The sequence below is a fragment of the Centruroides sculpturatus genome, unplaced genomic scaffold (genome assembly GCF_000671375.1).
Source record: "Centruroides sculpturatus isolate CEXI.00-Female unplaced genomic scaffold, Cexi_2.0 scaffold76, whole genome shotgun sequence".
Lineage (NCBI taxonomy): Eukaryota > Metazoa > Arthropoda > Arachnida > Scorpiones > Buthidae > Centruroides > Centruroides sculpturatus.
In genome coordinates, this window is record NW_019384451.1 from 771230 (window position 1) to 786478 (window position 15249).

The 15249-nt window shown below is 30.0% G+C and overlaps 1 protein-coding gene across 2 annotated transcripts in view; it reads right to left on the minus strand.

The window, feature by feature from the left end:
• The window catches only part of LOC111620560 (mini-chromosome maintenance complex-binding protein-like), a 59714-nt gene that overhangs the window by 20359 nt on the left and 24106 nt on the right, over positions 1-15249 (minus strand). The window contains exon 9 of one of the 2 annotated variants that reach the window (XM_023362499.1): positions 12419-12504. In XM_023362499.1, coding sequence (XP_023218267.1) covers positions 12419-12504 — 86 coding nt within the window. Of the gene's footprint in view, positions 1-7596; positions 8135-12418; positions 12505-15249 lie in introns of those variants that run through there. The other variant, XM_023362500.1, reaches the window with a different exon arrangement.

The following is a 15249-nucleotide window of genomic DNA, read 5'->3' on the forward strand; positions in this document are numbered from 1 at the left end:
CATATGGATTATCCTTGGCTCATGCTCCGACATATAGAAATAAACACCGTTCAAATTTTGTTAATATGAATAGGGACGAGCCTAATAGAAATCCTCGATATGAAAATACGTGGAGAGGTGTAGTAAACTTTGTGGGTAATCAGAGAAACCCACCCAAATATGAAAAGAAAAGCAAAAATAGTAAGGGAGGATCGAACAGTTGCATAAAAAGAGATCCTTACATATTAATATATGTGAACAATGTACCGGCAAAGGTCCGAGTCGATGAAGAGGCTAAAAATACGCTCTTATCAACACGAATTGCACGAATACTAGGAAATAAAGCCCCAGTACATTATACTGAGCCGCAAGAAATGGAAACTAGTCCGGGGAAAACTGTTCTCTTAAGAGGCATATCACTGCCCACATTTAAATTAAGGGGATTAAAATTTAAAGGAATCGCAAGAATAGTCGATTCGGAAAAACTTATACCGTGTGATGGTATATTAGGAAAGGATTTCCTTATAGAAGGGAATATCACGATAGATCGAGAAAATAAAAGATTAATCTTAGAAAATGGAAAGGAAGTACATTATTGCTCATCTAAGTCACCAAGAGATAATTATTATAAAAAGAAGTTTGGTAGAGTAGATAGAAATCGAAAGGAAGTCGACGTGAAGTATTCAGAAGCTAGTATACTACGAAGTGTGCGGGTGTCACCTCACCGCCGACCCCATTTACAAGCACACATAACTAATCGAACAACTAAAAAGATACATGGTATAATGAAAGGGAAGACAAATAAAAAGGCCAGGCGTAAGTTGACTAAACTGAAAAATAATATGGGTACAGATATAAAGTTTGGGCGTAACAAAGATAATGAAAAGAAAATTCGTAGAGACTCCATTGAGGAAACAAAACTAAATGAAAGTATGAAAATTAGACAGGATACTAAGAAAGGAACAGAATCTTTCCAAGAGTCAAAGTCTCGTGAACAAGAGGATCTAATGAATAATGTCGAACTAAGGCATACGGTAGAAAAAGGACACACACACAAAACAGGAAAGAGCCGTTTACAAGGCTCCACCATCACGGAACTTTATAAATTAATAAGCCTATTGATATATTTAATAGCCCTATTGTCAGGACAAGTTAAAAAGGACAATGATAAGAAAGAAAAAGAAGAAATTAAGGAAACGGAGATAAAAAGGGAGGCTTATAAAAGTAAAATACCCATCGCTGTGTTTCAAAGACATAAGAACTATCCGTTCATGGATCCGAACAAAATTATGAGGGATAAACAAATGGGGAAAAACCCCATAATAATCGGAAATAATTAAATCGGAAATCACTTACCAATGTAGAGATAGTGTTGTATCTATCGCTCACTTCGTCATACTACTTCCCTCTCCGGATATAAGATATTAAGGAATAGTTTGAACAGATAATTGAGGAATAGCTTAAACCAAACGATAAGGAATTTACGAACACTTGAACTTACCTCTCAAGTTGATAGTAAATCCTATGTAAATCAGTCGGATAAAATAATTAGATGAAATTTTTATATTGGAATACGAAGTGAAATAAATCATAGTAATACTAAGGAATAAAATAAAAAGAAAGGAAATGAAATCGTACGCAAATAGAAAAACTCGATAGAACTTTTAAGTATTCGAGATTGCGGAACTATACAGGACAGGAAAAGGAAGATGACGCAATCCATCGAGAAACTAGAAAATTATTACGTCCACATTAGTAAATCAAGTTCTTCCCAAAGAAATATCGAAAATGTTGGGTTTATGAAGTTGATTTAGAAATAATGTTAAATAGTACTAAGTGAAGGAATTAATGAATCAATGATAGAGTTTGTATATACATATTTCGTGAGCTAAATCCGAGAAAAGAGAATAATATACATTCTGAAGATAAGGGAGTTCCCCTTTATATTATAACAATTAAATTATTTTCTACAGGTGGAGAATGCTCTCCTGAAATTAAAAGGACAAGACGAAGCTCATTTCTCAAGAAAGCATACTAACACCTTCCAATAATGAGATCAGACACGAAGATGAGGTCCTCGATTACATTCGTCTTCCAAATTTGCATCTTGATCAACTTAAAATGGAGCTATATCGCACAAGAAGTAAACGAATTCGAGAAAGGTGTCATTTTCATTCACAAAGAGAACTTTTTGATGACATCTAGTCATTGGACATTGATCCATGATTTCGATTTCGATCATTTTGATCAACAAGTAGAGTTTTTAACACAATCTCTTGAATCGTTAAGAACCATGATCGTAAACAGAGAGCGAGCATCAACTGAGAAAAGAAAGGATCAAGCAAGATGGATCTTACCTACAAATGGATACGAAATACTTATATCATCTTTCTCGGAATACAAAAGAGACTATTATAATTTAAAGGGATTAGTTACACTTGATAAAGAAAGTAGAAAGAGAAGAGGATTAATCGACGTAGGAGGAAAAGCATTGAAGTTTTTATTCGGAACAGCTACATCCGAAGATATCGAAGTTTTAAATGGAGAAATTACAAATATAAAACGTATTAATAAAGGTATAATTCATTTAGTACAGTCACAAGCGACTCTTCTAAACGATACTTTGAGAATAAGTAAGAACAACAGACAGAAAATAAATAATTTGTCAAGAAGACAAGATTCCTTCGAGAACTTACTAAAAATATATCGATATGATTTAGCATTTGAAATTATCATGAGAAATATAGAATTTGCGATGCAAGAATTTCATACACAAATAATTGAATTAAGAGAAGCTATTGACGTTTTAGAGCAAGGAAAATTAAGCTCGTATTTTATCTCAAAGGAAGTGATGTATCGTACGTTACGAGAAATACAACCACAACTTCCGGAAGGTTATTCATTGATAGAGCAAGTCAAAGCTGACACTCTCTTTAAATTTTACCAGTGGATTACTACAGTTGCTATCGCACTTCCAGGAAAATTAAGAATTTTCGCAAAAATGCCATTGAAAACGCCTAGTGGATATTTCGATGCTTACGAAATTTTGGGATTACCTACATATATTCCTGTATTGAAAGCTTATGCATATTTTAAGACTGAATATCCCATTTTAGCATTGTCAATGGATCGTCAATCGTACATGTTGTTACGTCATCATGAATTGGCTGTTTGCCAAATATCACAGTTTGCTGTTTGTTCACCGGACGTTCCGATATTTCGAGCTCCACATCAGAGCTGCGAATATTCTTTATACATCGGAAATGATCAGAAGGTAACAGAACTTTGTTCCAAAGAAATCATAAAGGAATTTTATCCAATTTTTAAAAGAATAGACAAGCAAGGAACATGGGTATTTTCTACACCCTCTACATTAGTATTAGTAGTGAAATGTTCTGCTAAACAAAATAACTTGCATGCATTACCTTCTAATATAAGTAAATTGAAGAATGTTGGAATCATAAGATTGCCAAATACATGTATAGGATACTTACCTGGAATTATCCTCACTTCACATTTTCACATGAGATCAACTGTTCACATAAGAAGTAGTCCTAAGTTTATTATACCTCCAATTGAAACAATGTTTTCCAGAATGGAATTAGAGAAATTGCAGGAGAGTATAATTACTACCGAGAATCCTGAGAGGAATAAGGAGAATCCTGAGAAGCAAACAGATGATGATATTAAGGTAGCAGAAAAATCATACGAGCAAATGAAGAAAGATTTGGATAGATTATTGAAAGAAAATGAAGATCTTTTTATATCAAACACTCCAACAATTCCAATCACATACATATGGATTATCCTTGGAAGTATAGGAATATTAATTCTACTTATCTGCACCTATTATATAATCAAGCATATTTGTTGGAAACGAAGATTTCAAAAGAGGATCAAGGAACTGTCACAACAGGACATTCCACTTCAAGAAATTCCTCAAAGAAATAATACAGAAGAAGAAGAAACGGAAATAGTTGAACCTGTTGGAAGCTCAACTGAACAAGCTTCAAGCTCAACACAGACAAAGAAGCCCTTTGTTCAAACATATCGACTTTAGTTCGACCGTATCGACTTTAATTCAAAATTGCTTTTTGAGATGATCATTTCATTCTTGATTGAAAATTTTTGATTATATAATGATCGATTTTAGCTATATATATCTTTAGTTTGTAAGTACCTTTCCTAATAATAACAAAAAGCTTATTTAAAGGAATGTACACCCCACTCAAATTGATAAACTAAAGTGATTGAATTAGAATAGACGCAATATTATATAGAATAGTCTAGATATAAGACTTAGTGTAGTATTTAGAGAGAGAGAGACTTTATTAGAGATATGTATTTGTAAACATACTACCTTTAAAATGGACAATATTTTGGTGAAAAAGAACTCAACCACCTGAACTTTTGTGGTTATGCTGAAGTAAATTAGGAAAGAAAAGAAGTGTGTCAACATACAGGAAGAAGACACATTATATCATTTTGAACTGCAAAGTGAACTTTGAACTGTTAGCAGGTGTTTTCTTTGAAACAAGAAGACATCACATGATCTTCTAAGATACCTGAATTATTGCAACTATAAGAAGTCAGCCAACAGAAGTGATGCCACAAAGACTCTCACACTGGTGACGGAACTATGTCCACTTTTACCGTCAATTCCAGACGAAGACACCTGTGTTCATTATGTTTATTTTAAAAATATTATTANTTCATTATCCGATCATGTGTTCGTTGTCCGAACATAAAAATCTTTCGCGAAAGTGTTCGTTATCCGATTTGTTCGTTAACCGATCACCCACTGTATTTGAAAGAATTTTTCTGTTAGAATCAATGCCCTCTCTCTCTCTCTCTAAAAAATAAACTTGTTTTAATTACTCAAAAGATAAATTTTCAAGGTTACTTTCCACAAAATTTTACAATCTGATAAGGAAAAATTCTAAAACTTAACATCTTAAAGACAGAATGATATATATTCAATTTAAAATCACAAAACTAGAACAAATTACATAGAGATTGAAAAACTGCATGGAAAAGAGTACACTTGTCACAAAGTGAATTTAATAAATAAATATTCTAACAAAAGTAAATAGCAAATTAAAAAAAATTTTATTATTTAAATGACATCCCAAAACAATTAGTTAGCAATAATTAATTTTGCTAATGTAATGATAAAAATAAAACTTAATCATAAAATGAGAAAATAATTATTCCAATTCTGAAAAATTTTACTTACATAAAAAAAATTATACAGAAAAAAAATTCAAAATTTTTTAAAATAAAAAATTGCTGTTTTGAAGATGTTTGATTTCTATTTATTGAAATTGAACTTCTTAGNTACGTTTCCCTCCTGATGGCCAACGCCCTTAACGGAGTCCGAGAGACTAAGTCCCGAGTCTACACGTAAAAGTGATATTTTTATATTTTGTGCACGAATGGATCTCCCATATGAAAATAATATGAACTCTATCTACAAGGTGTCCTTTACCTACAGTAACGAAGACGACGACAACGAAACAGGTCGTATGTTTAGAATAATTGTGTGAGCTCTCTCTCTCTACGCGCATTAGCATAGGTTAAGTCGTAAGCTCTAGCTTGTCGTTTAATCGTTGTTATCGATTATTTGTATTCGTTTGTTTGGATTTATTAAATTTACTCTTGTTTTATTTTATAAGAATGTCTCCTCAATTTATTCCGAATCAGATCACAAAAACGNGGGGTTTATGCATCAAAGCCTAAACCATTTTCCGACAACGGGAAGTTATAAATTATCAAATGTAAATTTTTGTCTTTAAGAAGGATTTAGGTTCAATAATAATTTCTTTAAATTACTTTGAATTGAATATAACAAAACTAATAATAAAAGTCAATCAATAATTTCTAAATCTGGAAAAAAATGAAGCATTTTTAACTTGTAAATTAAATGTTCACTTTTAATTATCTTAATTTCCTTATTCATATTACAAATTATTCATTCTTCTTAAAAATGTTTAAAAACTTACCTTTTGTATATCTTCATCTAAAGTATAATTTGTTAATTTTAACAGTGTTAAATAATTCTGAAAACTTTTTAGATTTTCTCCAGTCAAATAATTTTCTACTTCAGTAAAATATTTTTCCCAATTTTCTTGAGGCAAAGTTGCAGAAAGTTTAATCTGACAGTCACTGGACAATATAGATTTTCCTTGAGATAATGTAAGTACAGATATATTTGAAGAATATGGAATTCTGTGATATTTGAAATCATACTCTACTTGTTGCCATGTTATGAGATGATTCAATGCAGAAATATTATTTATTCCTGTACTGTTCAATTGTCCTGGACTGAGAACAGTTTCATCAATTAACAAATGTGTTTGAGGACTTAATTGAAGAATGCTACGCACTAATAATAAAGTCATTGAATAGTCAATATTTTTGTAAATTAAAATTTAACTACATATAGAAATAGTCACAATTGGTACATAGTTGGTGCTTTTATGAATTTGCACATTAAATAAGAAAACAACCTTTTTATTTCTGGCAATAGTTTAATACCATAAAATCATTTTTGACCTTTTCACAGGTAAGACTAATGACTCAAATACATAAATAGCATTTTGAGATTAAAATAGAACAAAATACAAATTTACAAATTTGGAAGTTCTAAACTTAAAAAATATAATATAAATTCAAATAAAGAAAATAAAAGCTCAATAATTAAAATTTAAATTTTAAGATAAATGAAACATAATCAAATAAATAAATAAAAATAACTAATATAAGTGTCAAAGTTCATGATTCAAAAATACATTTCCATGCTGTAGCTAGACCACACTCATCCCTAAAATTAATACACATTTGTTTTTTGTGTTTTAAATATTTCTATCGTTCCAAGTATCAATTTCTATTGGGTGGATTACTGCTGCATTTTCCCCATGCAACTCTATGTCTTGCTCCCTGGCATAGCTGTCTAAGACCGTGCTGTTTGTATTCCTGTTTTTCATATACTAATGTTCCTTGAGTCTTGTTTTTAACATATGTAAGTTTATGTTAAAAACATTTATCTTCCACCTAGTGAAAGATCAACAAATGCTGGAAATCAAGAGATATATTTCCTTATCTAATTTCCTAACATCCAGTTTGTCTTGAGAATATTTTAACTACAAATTTACACATATAATACTTTTACAAAAATTCTGCTATTTAGACTAGCATCATTGCTATTTGTAAAACTTGTCATTTTTGGTAATGCATCACCTTCTCACTCCACATTAAGTTGAGTTTGTGGGACTCTACTTTATTTAAATATTCTACTTTTCTTTGTTTGAAATTTATTTCTGTATTGAAAAATATTCAAAAATAAAAGAGCATTTTAAATACAATATAAACTGTAAAAAAAAAACAAAAGTGACTTTTTCATAAAACAATTTTTTAATTTCAAAATATAATTCATTTATATATCATTTAATAATAATTAATGTTCAAAATATTCACATTACAGTGTGTGATCAGTTAACAAACATAATNAATAATTTAGCTATTTTTTATACAATTACATTTATAAATATGCATACATAATCATGTATGCATATTTATAATATAATACATAACATAGTCTATGACTCATACAGGATGATCCAGACCATCTTTACACCCCTTTTAAAATGAAGCAAGGAAAGTTTCATTAAAAATCCAAAAAATTTTCATAAATCACGTACAGTATTAAATAGTCATATTTTCAACTTCTAACTTAGTACTGGCCAGAAGGGTGCTATTCAGAACAGAAAGCCAAATTTTTAACATGGAATATGGTCATTTTTGAATTTAGATTTGAATTAAACTCAAAAAATAAGACTTATCTTGGACATTTTTTTCTGAAAAAATTTCCACTGACCATAAAATGATCTTGAAAATGTGATGCCTGGAATAAATGATACTGTGAATATAAGAAAATATCTTGCACCAATATATTCCCATTGTTGGTTGTCTCCATTATCTTTTGAGTGGAATCCTATAATCATTGGGCATCCTCCTAGAGTCCATACAGTCCTTCTCATTTCTTAAAAAGTGTTATATACATTGGGATTTCTGCTGTGATAAATGTCTCTTTTTGTAGCACATGTGATCTCTTGTATATCATCAGTTGGCAATCAAAACCTCGTAACTGTACTTCCTAAAATTTTATGGGAGAGTTAAAAAAACATGGTTTCAAGAGAGCAAAATTTTGAGTATGAGGTTGTGAATTTTTGACAATATCAAAGATGACCTAAAAGGTATATATCACTCACAAGGTTTTGATAATAAATAGAAATTGACTTTACCTTATTAACACAAAAATGTGGTTTTAATCAATTATTGAAGATATGAAGTTTTAATCGCCAATTGACAATATATTATGTATTGTGTATTGTAACTTACAATCTTGTAACCATTGTTGTTTTTATTAACTTGTGAGTATTAGTGCAGTCCTTGGTATTATTTTGGTATTTCATATTTAATCACTTACTGATAATAGAGTTGTAGTTGCACTTCTTACTGGCTTTAATTGAATACAGTCTCTCGTTTTTTGTTGATCTATCACATTGGAGCAATGAGTGTATGCTCTCCATATAAGTGCTCTTAAGTCAGTCAATTTAAAATGGTAAGGGTCATATGATGAATTCAACGTAAGCAGAGGGTTATATCCAGACTTCCTGTATACTCCAGTGAAATCTGGCTGAGTTTAAACATGATGAGGGCATCCAGGAATTGGACTTAAGCAATGTCTTGAACAAGAAAGTGATACATAAGACCATATTGCTTACCCAGTTTATGACCTTTGTAAGTGCAAACAGGCATGAACTGGATGGTGACAGCATATAAACATTATTCATTCTCAGAATATGCACTAATTCCACGTTTGTGTGAGAATCGAGGTTTATGCATCAAAGCCTAAACCATTTTCCGACAACGGGAAGGTGAGTCCCGCTCACAGGGTCNGTATTCGTTTGTTTGAGATTTATTAAATTTACTCTTGTTTTATTTTATAAGAATGTCTCCTCAATTTATTCCGAATCAGATCGCAAACGCGTGTTAATCCGCGTATAATAAGATCGATTAACTGGTGTCAAGGAATCCTGACGAACGTCTGAACTTCGCAGTTCGGATCTGATTTTATACGCTCTCCTATGTAAACTTTTTACGATCGGATCTTACGATTCGAAACTCGGAGAACTATTCTCACGGAATAGGCCGATTAAGTGGTACTAACGAATTTGTATACCCCCGGCTGATCTCACAATTATCAGGATGTTTTTTCCTCTTAAGGTTTAACAAGTTCCTAAAGTTTTTTGTGGGGTCTCCCCCTCTTCAGTGTGGACTTACTATCTGCCGCTTGGGCATGCACATGAGTGCGAGTGTTAGCTATGGCGCTTTTTTTTCTTCGTCGGTGAGTTGGTTTTATCTTCTGTTTTTAACTTTCTAAGGTGACGGGTGAGGAAACCTTCATCCTAACAATACATAAGCCCCAAACAAAAATATAATAAAAGCAAAATAAAAGTAAAAAAAAATAATGCTTGGACATGGTTCCTTACAACACCTCAGGAAATAATAAACATTAAAAAGTTTAAATTCAACTTGTTATCAGCAAAACTCATTTTAACTGAAGTAACCATTGTGCAGTAGAGCCAAAAATGCATCACAGACTATTCTGATGGCTTCTAATTTTTTATATTAGCAGTCCAAAGAACAAAGTCAAATTGTAAGACAACCTTTCAGACAAATAAAAATAAATAAAAAGATGTGTCAAGGAAATATAGTATAAAACTAATCACTCAAAATCATTAATTATAACAAGTTCAGTTAATACAAAATATCAGCTAACATTTAATATGAAGCTTGTTGCAACCTCTTACATTCAATAACAATTATATTACATCATTTAATACAAACACATTGCTTCTTCCAGTTTCCCCAAAGTCACACAAGCCAAAGTTTGTGAAAAAACACTGGCCAAATTATGACCAGGGGCATTTTTTCTTGACTTCGTCATTGGCCAATCTTTATGATGTCAATATTGTATTATTAATAATTAGGAATTGGATATATGTCATACCTGTGATGTTTATTCCAACTCAAAAATTACTTTTTCTTATAGCTGGCAATTTGTACTCTATGACAATGTTGAACAATTAATAAACAATTGACATGTACAGTATATTAAAGACCAGAAGTTTTTTGTTTACTCTTTCCACCCAATGAATACTAAGAGGACCTGTTTTCCAGACTCGTCATGAGTTTGCCAAGCCTACAATGGGATGACCAAATTGTTAAGAATGGGGCCCAACACATCCATGACAGACCATCTTGAAAAATTCCAACCTGCCCAAATTTAAATATAGGTACTGCAGAGAAGTAGACAGATGCTTTAACTGCCTCAGCAATCTGGCTAGCAATGAAACCAGAAGTTACTAGGATTAGGAAATTTTTTTTATTAAATATCTAGTTTTACAAAATAGTTATTCTCATCCATTGTTTTAATAATAGAAATAATGAAACAACTGAATTACAATATTAAATAATGTAATTATTTTAAAATTAAAAACAGACCTTTTCCAAAGTATAAAGTATAAAAACCAAAACTGTAAAAATCTTCACCACCACCTTTAATTAAAAAGTTTTACTGGGAAGTAAACAAACATTTTCAGCTGATTTAATAAGCCTTCTTTTGATTAAATATCAAATCAGAACAGTTTGATAACCAATGTTTGAAAGAAAGTCTGTTCTAATTAGAATTTACATATAATCTCTTAACAAACCTTTAACCAGTGGGAAATATGAATAATTGTGCACACAAACATTTTCGGATTCCTCCTGGGTCCTTTTTCAAGCTACAATTCATTTGTAAAGATTCGTTAGAACAAAGACCAGCAGTCTTTGGAACGAAATTTCAAATTGTGAAATTCAAAAAACAAAGTATTTAGAATGATATTTAAAATTGCAAAATTCGAAACCAAGGTGAATCACATGCATTCTAGGATTTGTAATCAAAAGTCATAGGGCCTGCTCTAGCATGGCAGGCCCTATTCCAGAAAGAAGATTCACATTAATAAATACTTATAATAATTAAGGTATTAAAATGTTCATCTCTCCAACCCAATGATATAATCTTTTATTTTTCTTTATTTTTAAAAACATGCATAAAATCGCCGTTGTAAGAAATTGGACTTTACATAATGACTTTTGATTACGAATCCTAGAATGCACGTGATTCACCTTGGTTTTGAATTTTGCAATTTGAAATTTCGTTCCAAATACTGCTGGTCTTCATTCTAATGAATTTTTACAGATGAATTGTAGCTTGAAAAAGGACCCAGGAGGAATCCAAAAACGTTTGCATGGACAATTATTCATATTTCCCACCGGTTAAAAGTTTGTTAAGAGATTGTTTTACATTAACCCGGTGTGTGAAGATTCTTTATTCACAGAATTTACATAATTTAAAAACTTAATATTATATGACAAACAAGGACAAAAACAAAGAAAAAATTTACAAATGATCAAAAAATACCAATATAACATGCACAAAAATTTAGTGTATAGGACATACAGTCCTAAACAGTAAATTATTTAATTAAAAAGTATTGCTGGGAAGTAAAGGTGTTGAAGTTTTTCAGTTTTGGTTTTATATAGTTTTGGTTTCATAGAAATTCAAGCAAATAGGTGATTTACAGATTTGTAAAGTTTCACACATATCCAGTTCCTGGATTCAATTTAGTAGCTAGTTCAGACTGTTATATCCAGTAACTTTAACCACTATTCAGTTTTTTTATGTCAATTAGAGTTAACCAACTCTAACTGACATAAAAAAAAACCAAGCATTGAATCTTTCTTGAAGTCACTATATTTCAATAAAGCGTATGTTAGAGTAACAGATAAGTTTGTTTATTTTTTAAATTATCAAGACGAGATAAAACAGTGAAATAGCTGGGAGAAAATTTGGCTTTTGTCAGTTGATGGTATCACTGTTGACTTTTTTGTAAAATTTGTTTAATATACACTACATTGCTAAAGTGTCAATTTTTAAACCCTTCAACTTTGTATTAGTGGGTTGACTGTAATGTAATGAAGTCACATTGGTTTTACTAACTCACAAGAAACATTTGGATAGAAGTATTTACCTGTACAAATATATAATGGATAATATTCTAACAGAAATGTAAAATATAGAGCTACTCTAAAATATTTATAGAATGTTAAGAAAATATTTAATATGGATTAATATACATATGCAGTTCTCACAAATGAATAAAAGTTTTTGTTAAAAGTTAATGGATGTATAGCATTTCCTGTTATTTCATATTCAAACAAAAAATTAAATAAATAAAGAAAGAAAAAACTAAATTATTTCAGGAAAGATTTAACATTATTATTATTATAGTTTAAAAATATCTCTAAAGGTATTAGCAAACATTTTTACCTTGCAAGAACTAATAAATGATGTAAATCATCTCCAGTCATTAAATTGTTATCTTTCCTCATATTTACAAAATCTTCTTGTATAATCTGAAATGAAGTATGATTCAAAATTAATATAAATAAACTACTGTTTATATACCTATGCATCATTTTTATTTAAAATAAACAGAAAATGTTATATAATCATATATGTATATCTGAAATATAAATATAACTGCTCTAAATTCTATAATTTAAAATAAAATAATTAATTTTATAGTACACACTTTATTATTTTATGTATATAATTAATTATAAACTTTAGTTGCAATTTTATAATTTGTTTGTGAAAAAAATTTATTTCATGTCATTCTTTCTTCTCATGTAAAAAAATCTTTATTATAGATGTTTTTCATTGTGACAATGAAAATAATGTTAGCTAGACTATTATTAGCTAAAACTTACTGCAGATAGATAGATTATTTAAATATTAATCTTGATCCTATCTATAATTGTAAAATAAAGGCCTGATAAGAGAGACTGGTGACTAATCTACATTTGTATATACTCAAATTTACACCTGTCTATCTGTTCAAGTATTATGTGAAAACAGCTAAACCAATTTTTATGAAATGTTGTATAGTACATATACTCAGAATAGTTCTAGAAAGGATACAGGCTACTTTCCATTTCTAAAATAATTCAATTTTATAAGCTTTGATAAAATATATTATATGAAAAATTTCATATCTGGTTCTTATCAGGTCTTTCACATAAGTTCTGTCCAGAGGTTGGTGGGTGTGAAGTGAACCATGAAATTCAAATGCAATAGACAAATGTTACGACCATTAATAGGCAAAAGTGGACTTTGGTGAAAGCTGGTCAAATAAAATTGATTGTTCAACCTATCATTTGAGAAAAATGTATGCTATACTGAACATATGATTTTTGCCATTTTTTACCTGCATCAGACTATCAGTGAGTCCACAGAATTTCTTTCAATGTAACACTGTTTTTAATTGTATCTATTTCACTCTTTTTTCTTATAAACATTTTTATATAAGTAGGCTACATAATCATTGTTATACTACATCATATGAGTAGTCTTGGAAACAAGTCTCAATAACTCATCATTTCTTAAAACTCGTATTTAAAAAAAAAATAAAAAATATGTTCTTCATTAGTGATACTTGATAACAACAGGTGTAAACAAAGAATATAATCCCTTTTCCAAGGTAACACTGCAAAACACCACCAAATGAATGGCACTAATAATAAAGTCATTGAATAGTCAATATTTTTGTAAATTAAAATTTAACTACATATAGAAATAGTCACAATTGGTACATAGTTGGTGCTTTTATGAATTTGCACATTAAATAAGAAAACAACCTTTTTATTTCTGGCAATAGTTTAATACCATAAAATCATTTTTGACCTTTTCACAGGTAAGACTAATGACTCAAATACATAAATAGCATTTTGAGATTAAAATAGAACAAAATACAAATTTACAAATTTGGAAGTTCTAAACTTAAAAAATATAATATAAATTCAAATAAAGAAAATAAAAGCTCAATAATTAAAATTTAAATTTTAAGATAAATGAAACATAATCAAATAAATAAATAAAAATAACTAATATAAGTGTCAAAGTTCATGATTCAAAAATACATTTCCATGCTGTAGCTAGACCACACTCATCCCTAAAATTAATACACATTTGTTTTTTGTGTTTTAAATATTTCTATCGTTCCAAGTATCAATTTCTATTGGGTGGATTACTGCTGCATTTTCCCCATGCAACTCTATGTCTTGCTCCCTGGCATAGCTGTCTAAGACCGTGCTGTTTGTATTCCTGTTTTTCATATACTAATGTTCCTTGAGTCTTGTTTTTAACATATGTAAGTTTATGTTAAAAACATTTATCTTCCACCTAGTGAAAGATCAACAAATGCTGGAAATCAAGAGATATATTTCCTTATCTAATTTCCTAACATCCAGTTTGTCTTGAGAATATTTTAACTACAAATTTACACATATAATACTTTTACAAAAATTCTGCTATTTAGACTAGCATCATTGCTATTTGTAAAACTTGTCATTTTTGGTAATGCATCACCTTCTCACTCCACATTAAGTTGAGTTTGTGGGACTCTACTTTATTTAAATATTCTACTTTTCTTTGTTTGAAATTTATTTCTGTATTGAAAAATATTCAAAAATAAAAGAGCATTTTAAATACAATATAAACTGTAAAAAAAAAACAAAAGTGACTTTTTCATAAAACAATTTTTTAATTTCAAAATATAATTCATTTATATATCATTTAATAATAATTAATGTTCAAAATATTCACATTACAGTGTGTGATCAGTTAACAAACATAATCCGTTCCAAGATTTTGTTCGCTATCCGAATTGTTCGTTAACCGATTATCGATTTACCATAGGTTTTAATGGGAATTTAATTAATTCGTTCTAGAGACTCCCCAAAATAAAAAATATATACTTTCTTTCTACGTTTATTTATATGTAATAATAAAAATACATGTATACACAATCTTGCATTTTTATTAGTCATGTTTTTTCCGTTTGAAAGGGTTAAAGAATCTGTCTAATGTCGATTGCTTTTCTCTCATCTTCAGGATTTTTCCTAAGTAATTAATAGCATTGCAATTGTAGAAATCCCCAAGCCTCAACCTGGTTTGGATGCCATTCTAAGACCGTTGTTCTGACATCCTCACACTTCTTCAAAGGATCTTTAATAACAGATATCGGCATTAATCCTCTTTTTCAGAAGAAAACATATCTCGCCGAGTTTCTTGGTGTTCTTCATTCAAGAGTTCTTGGC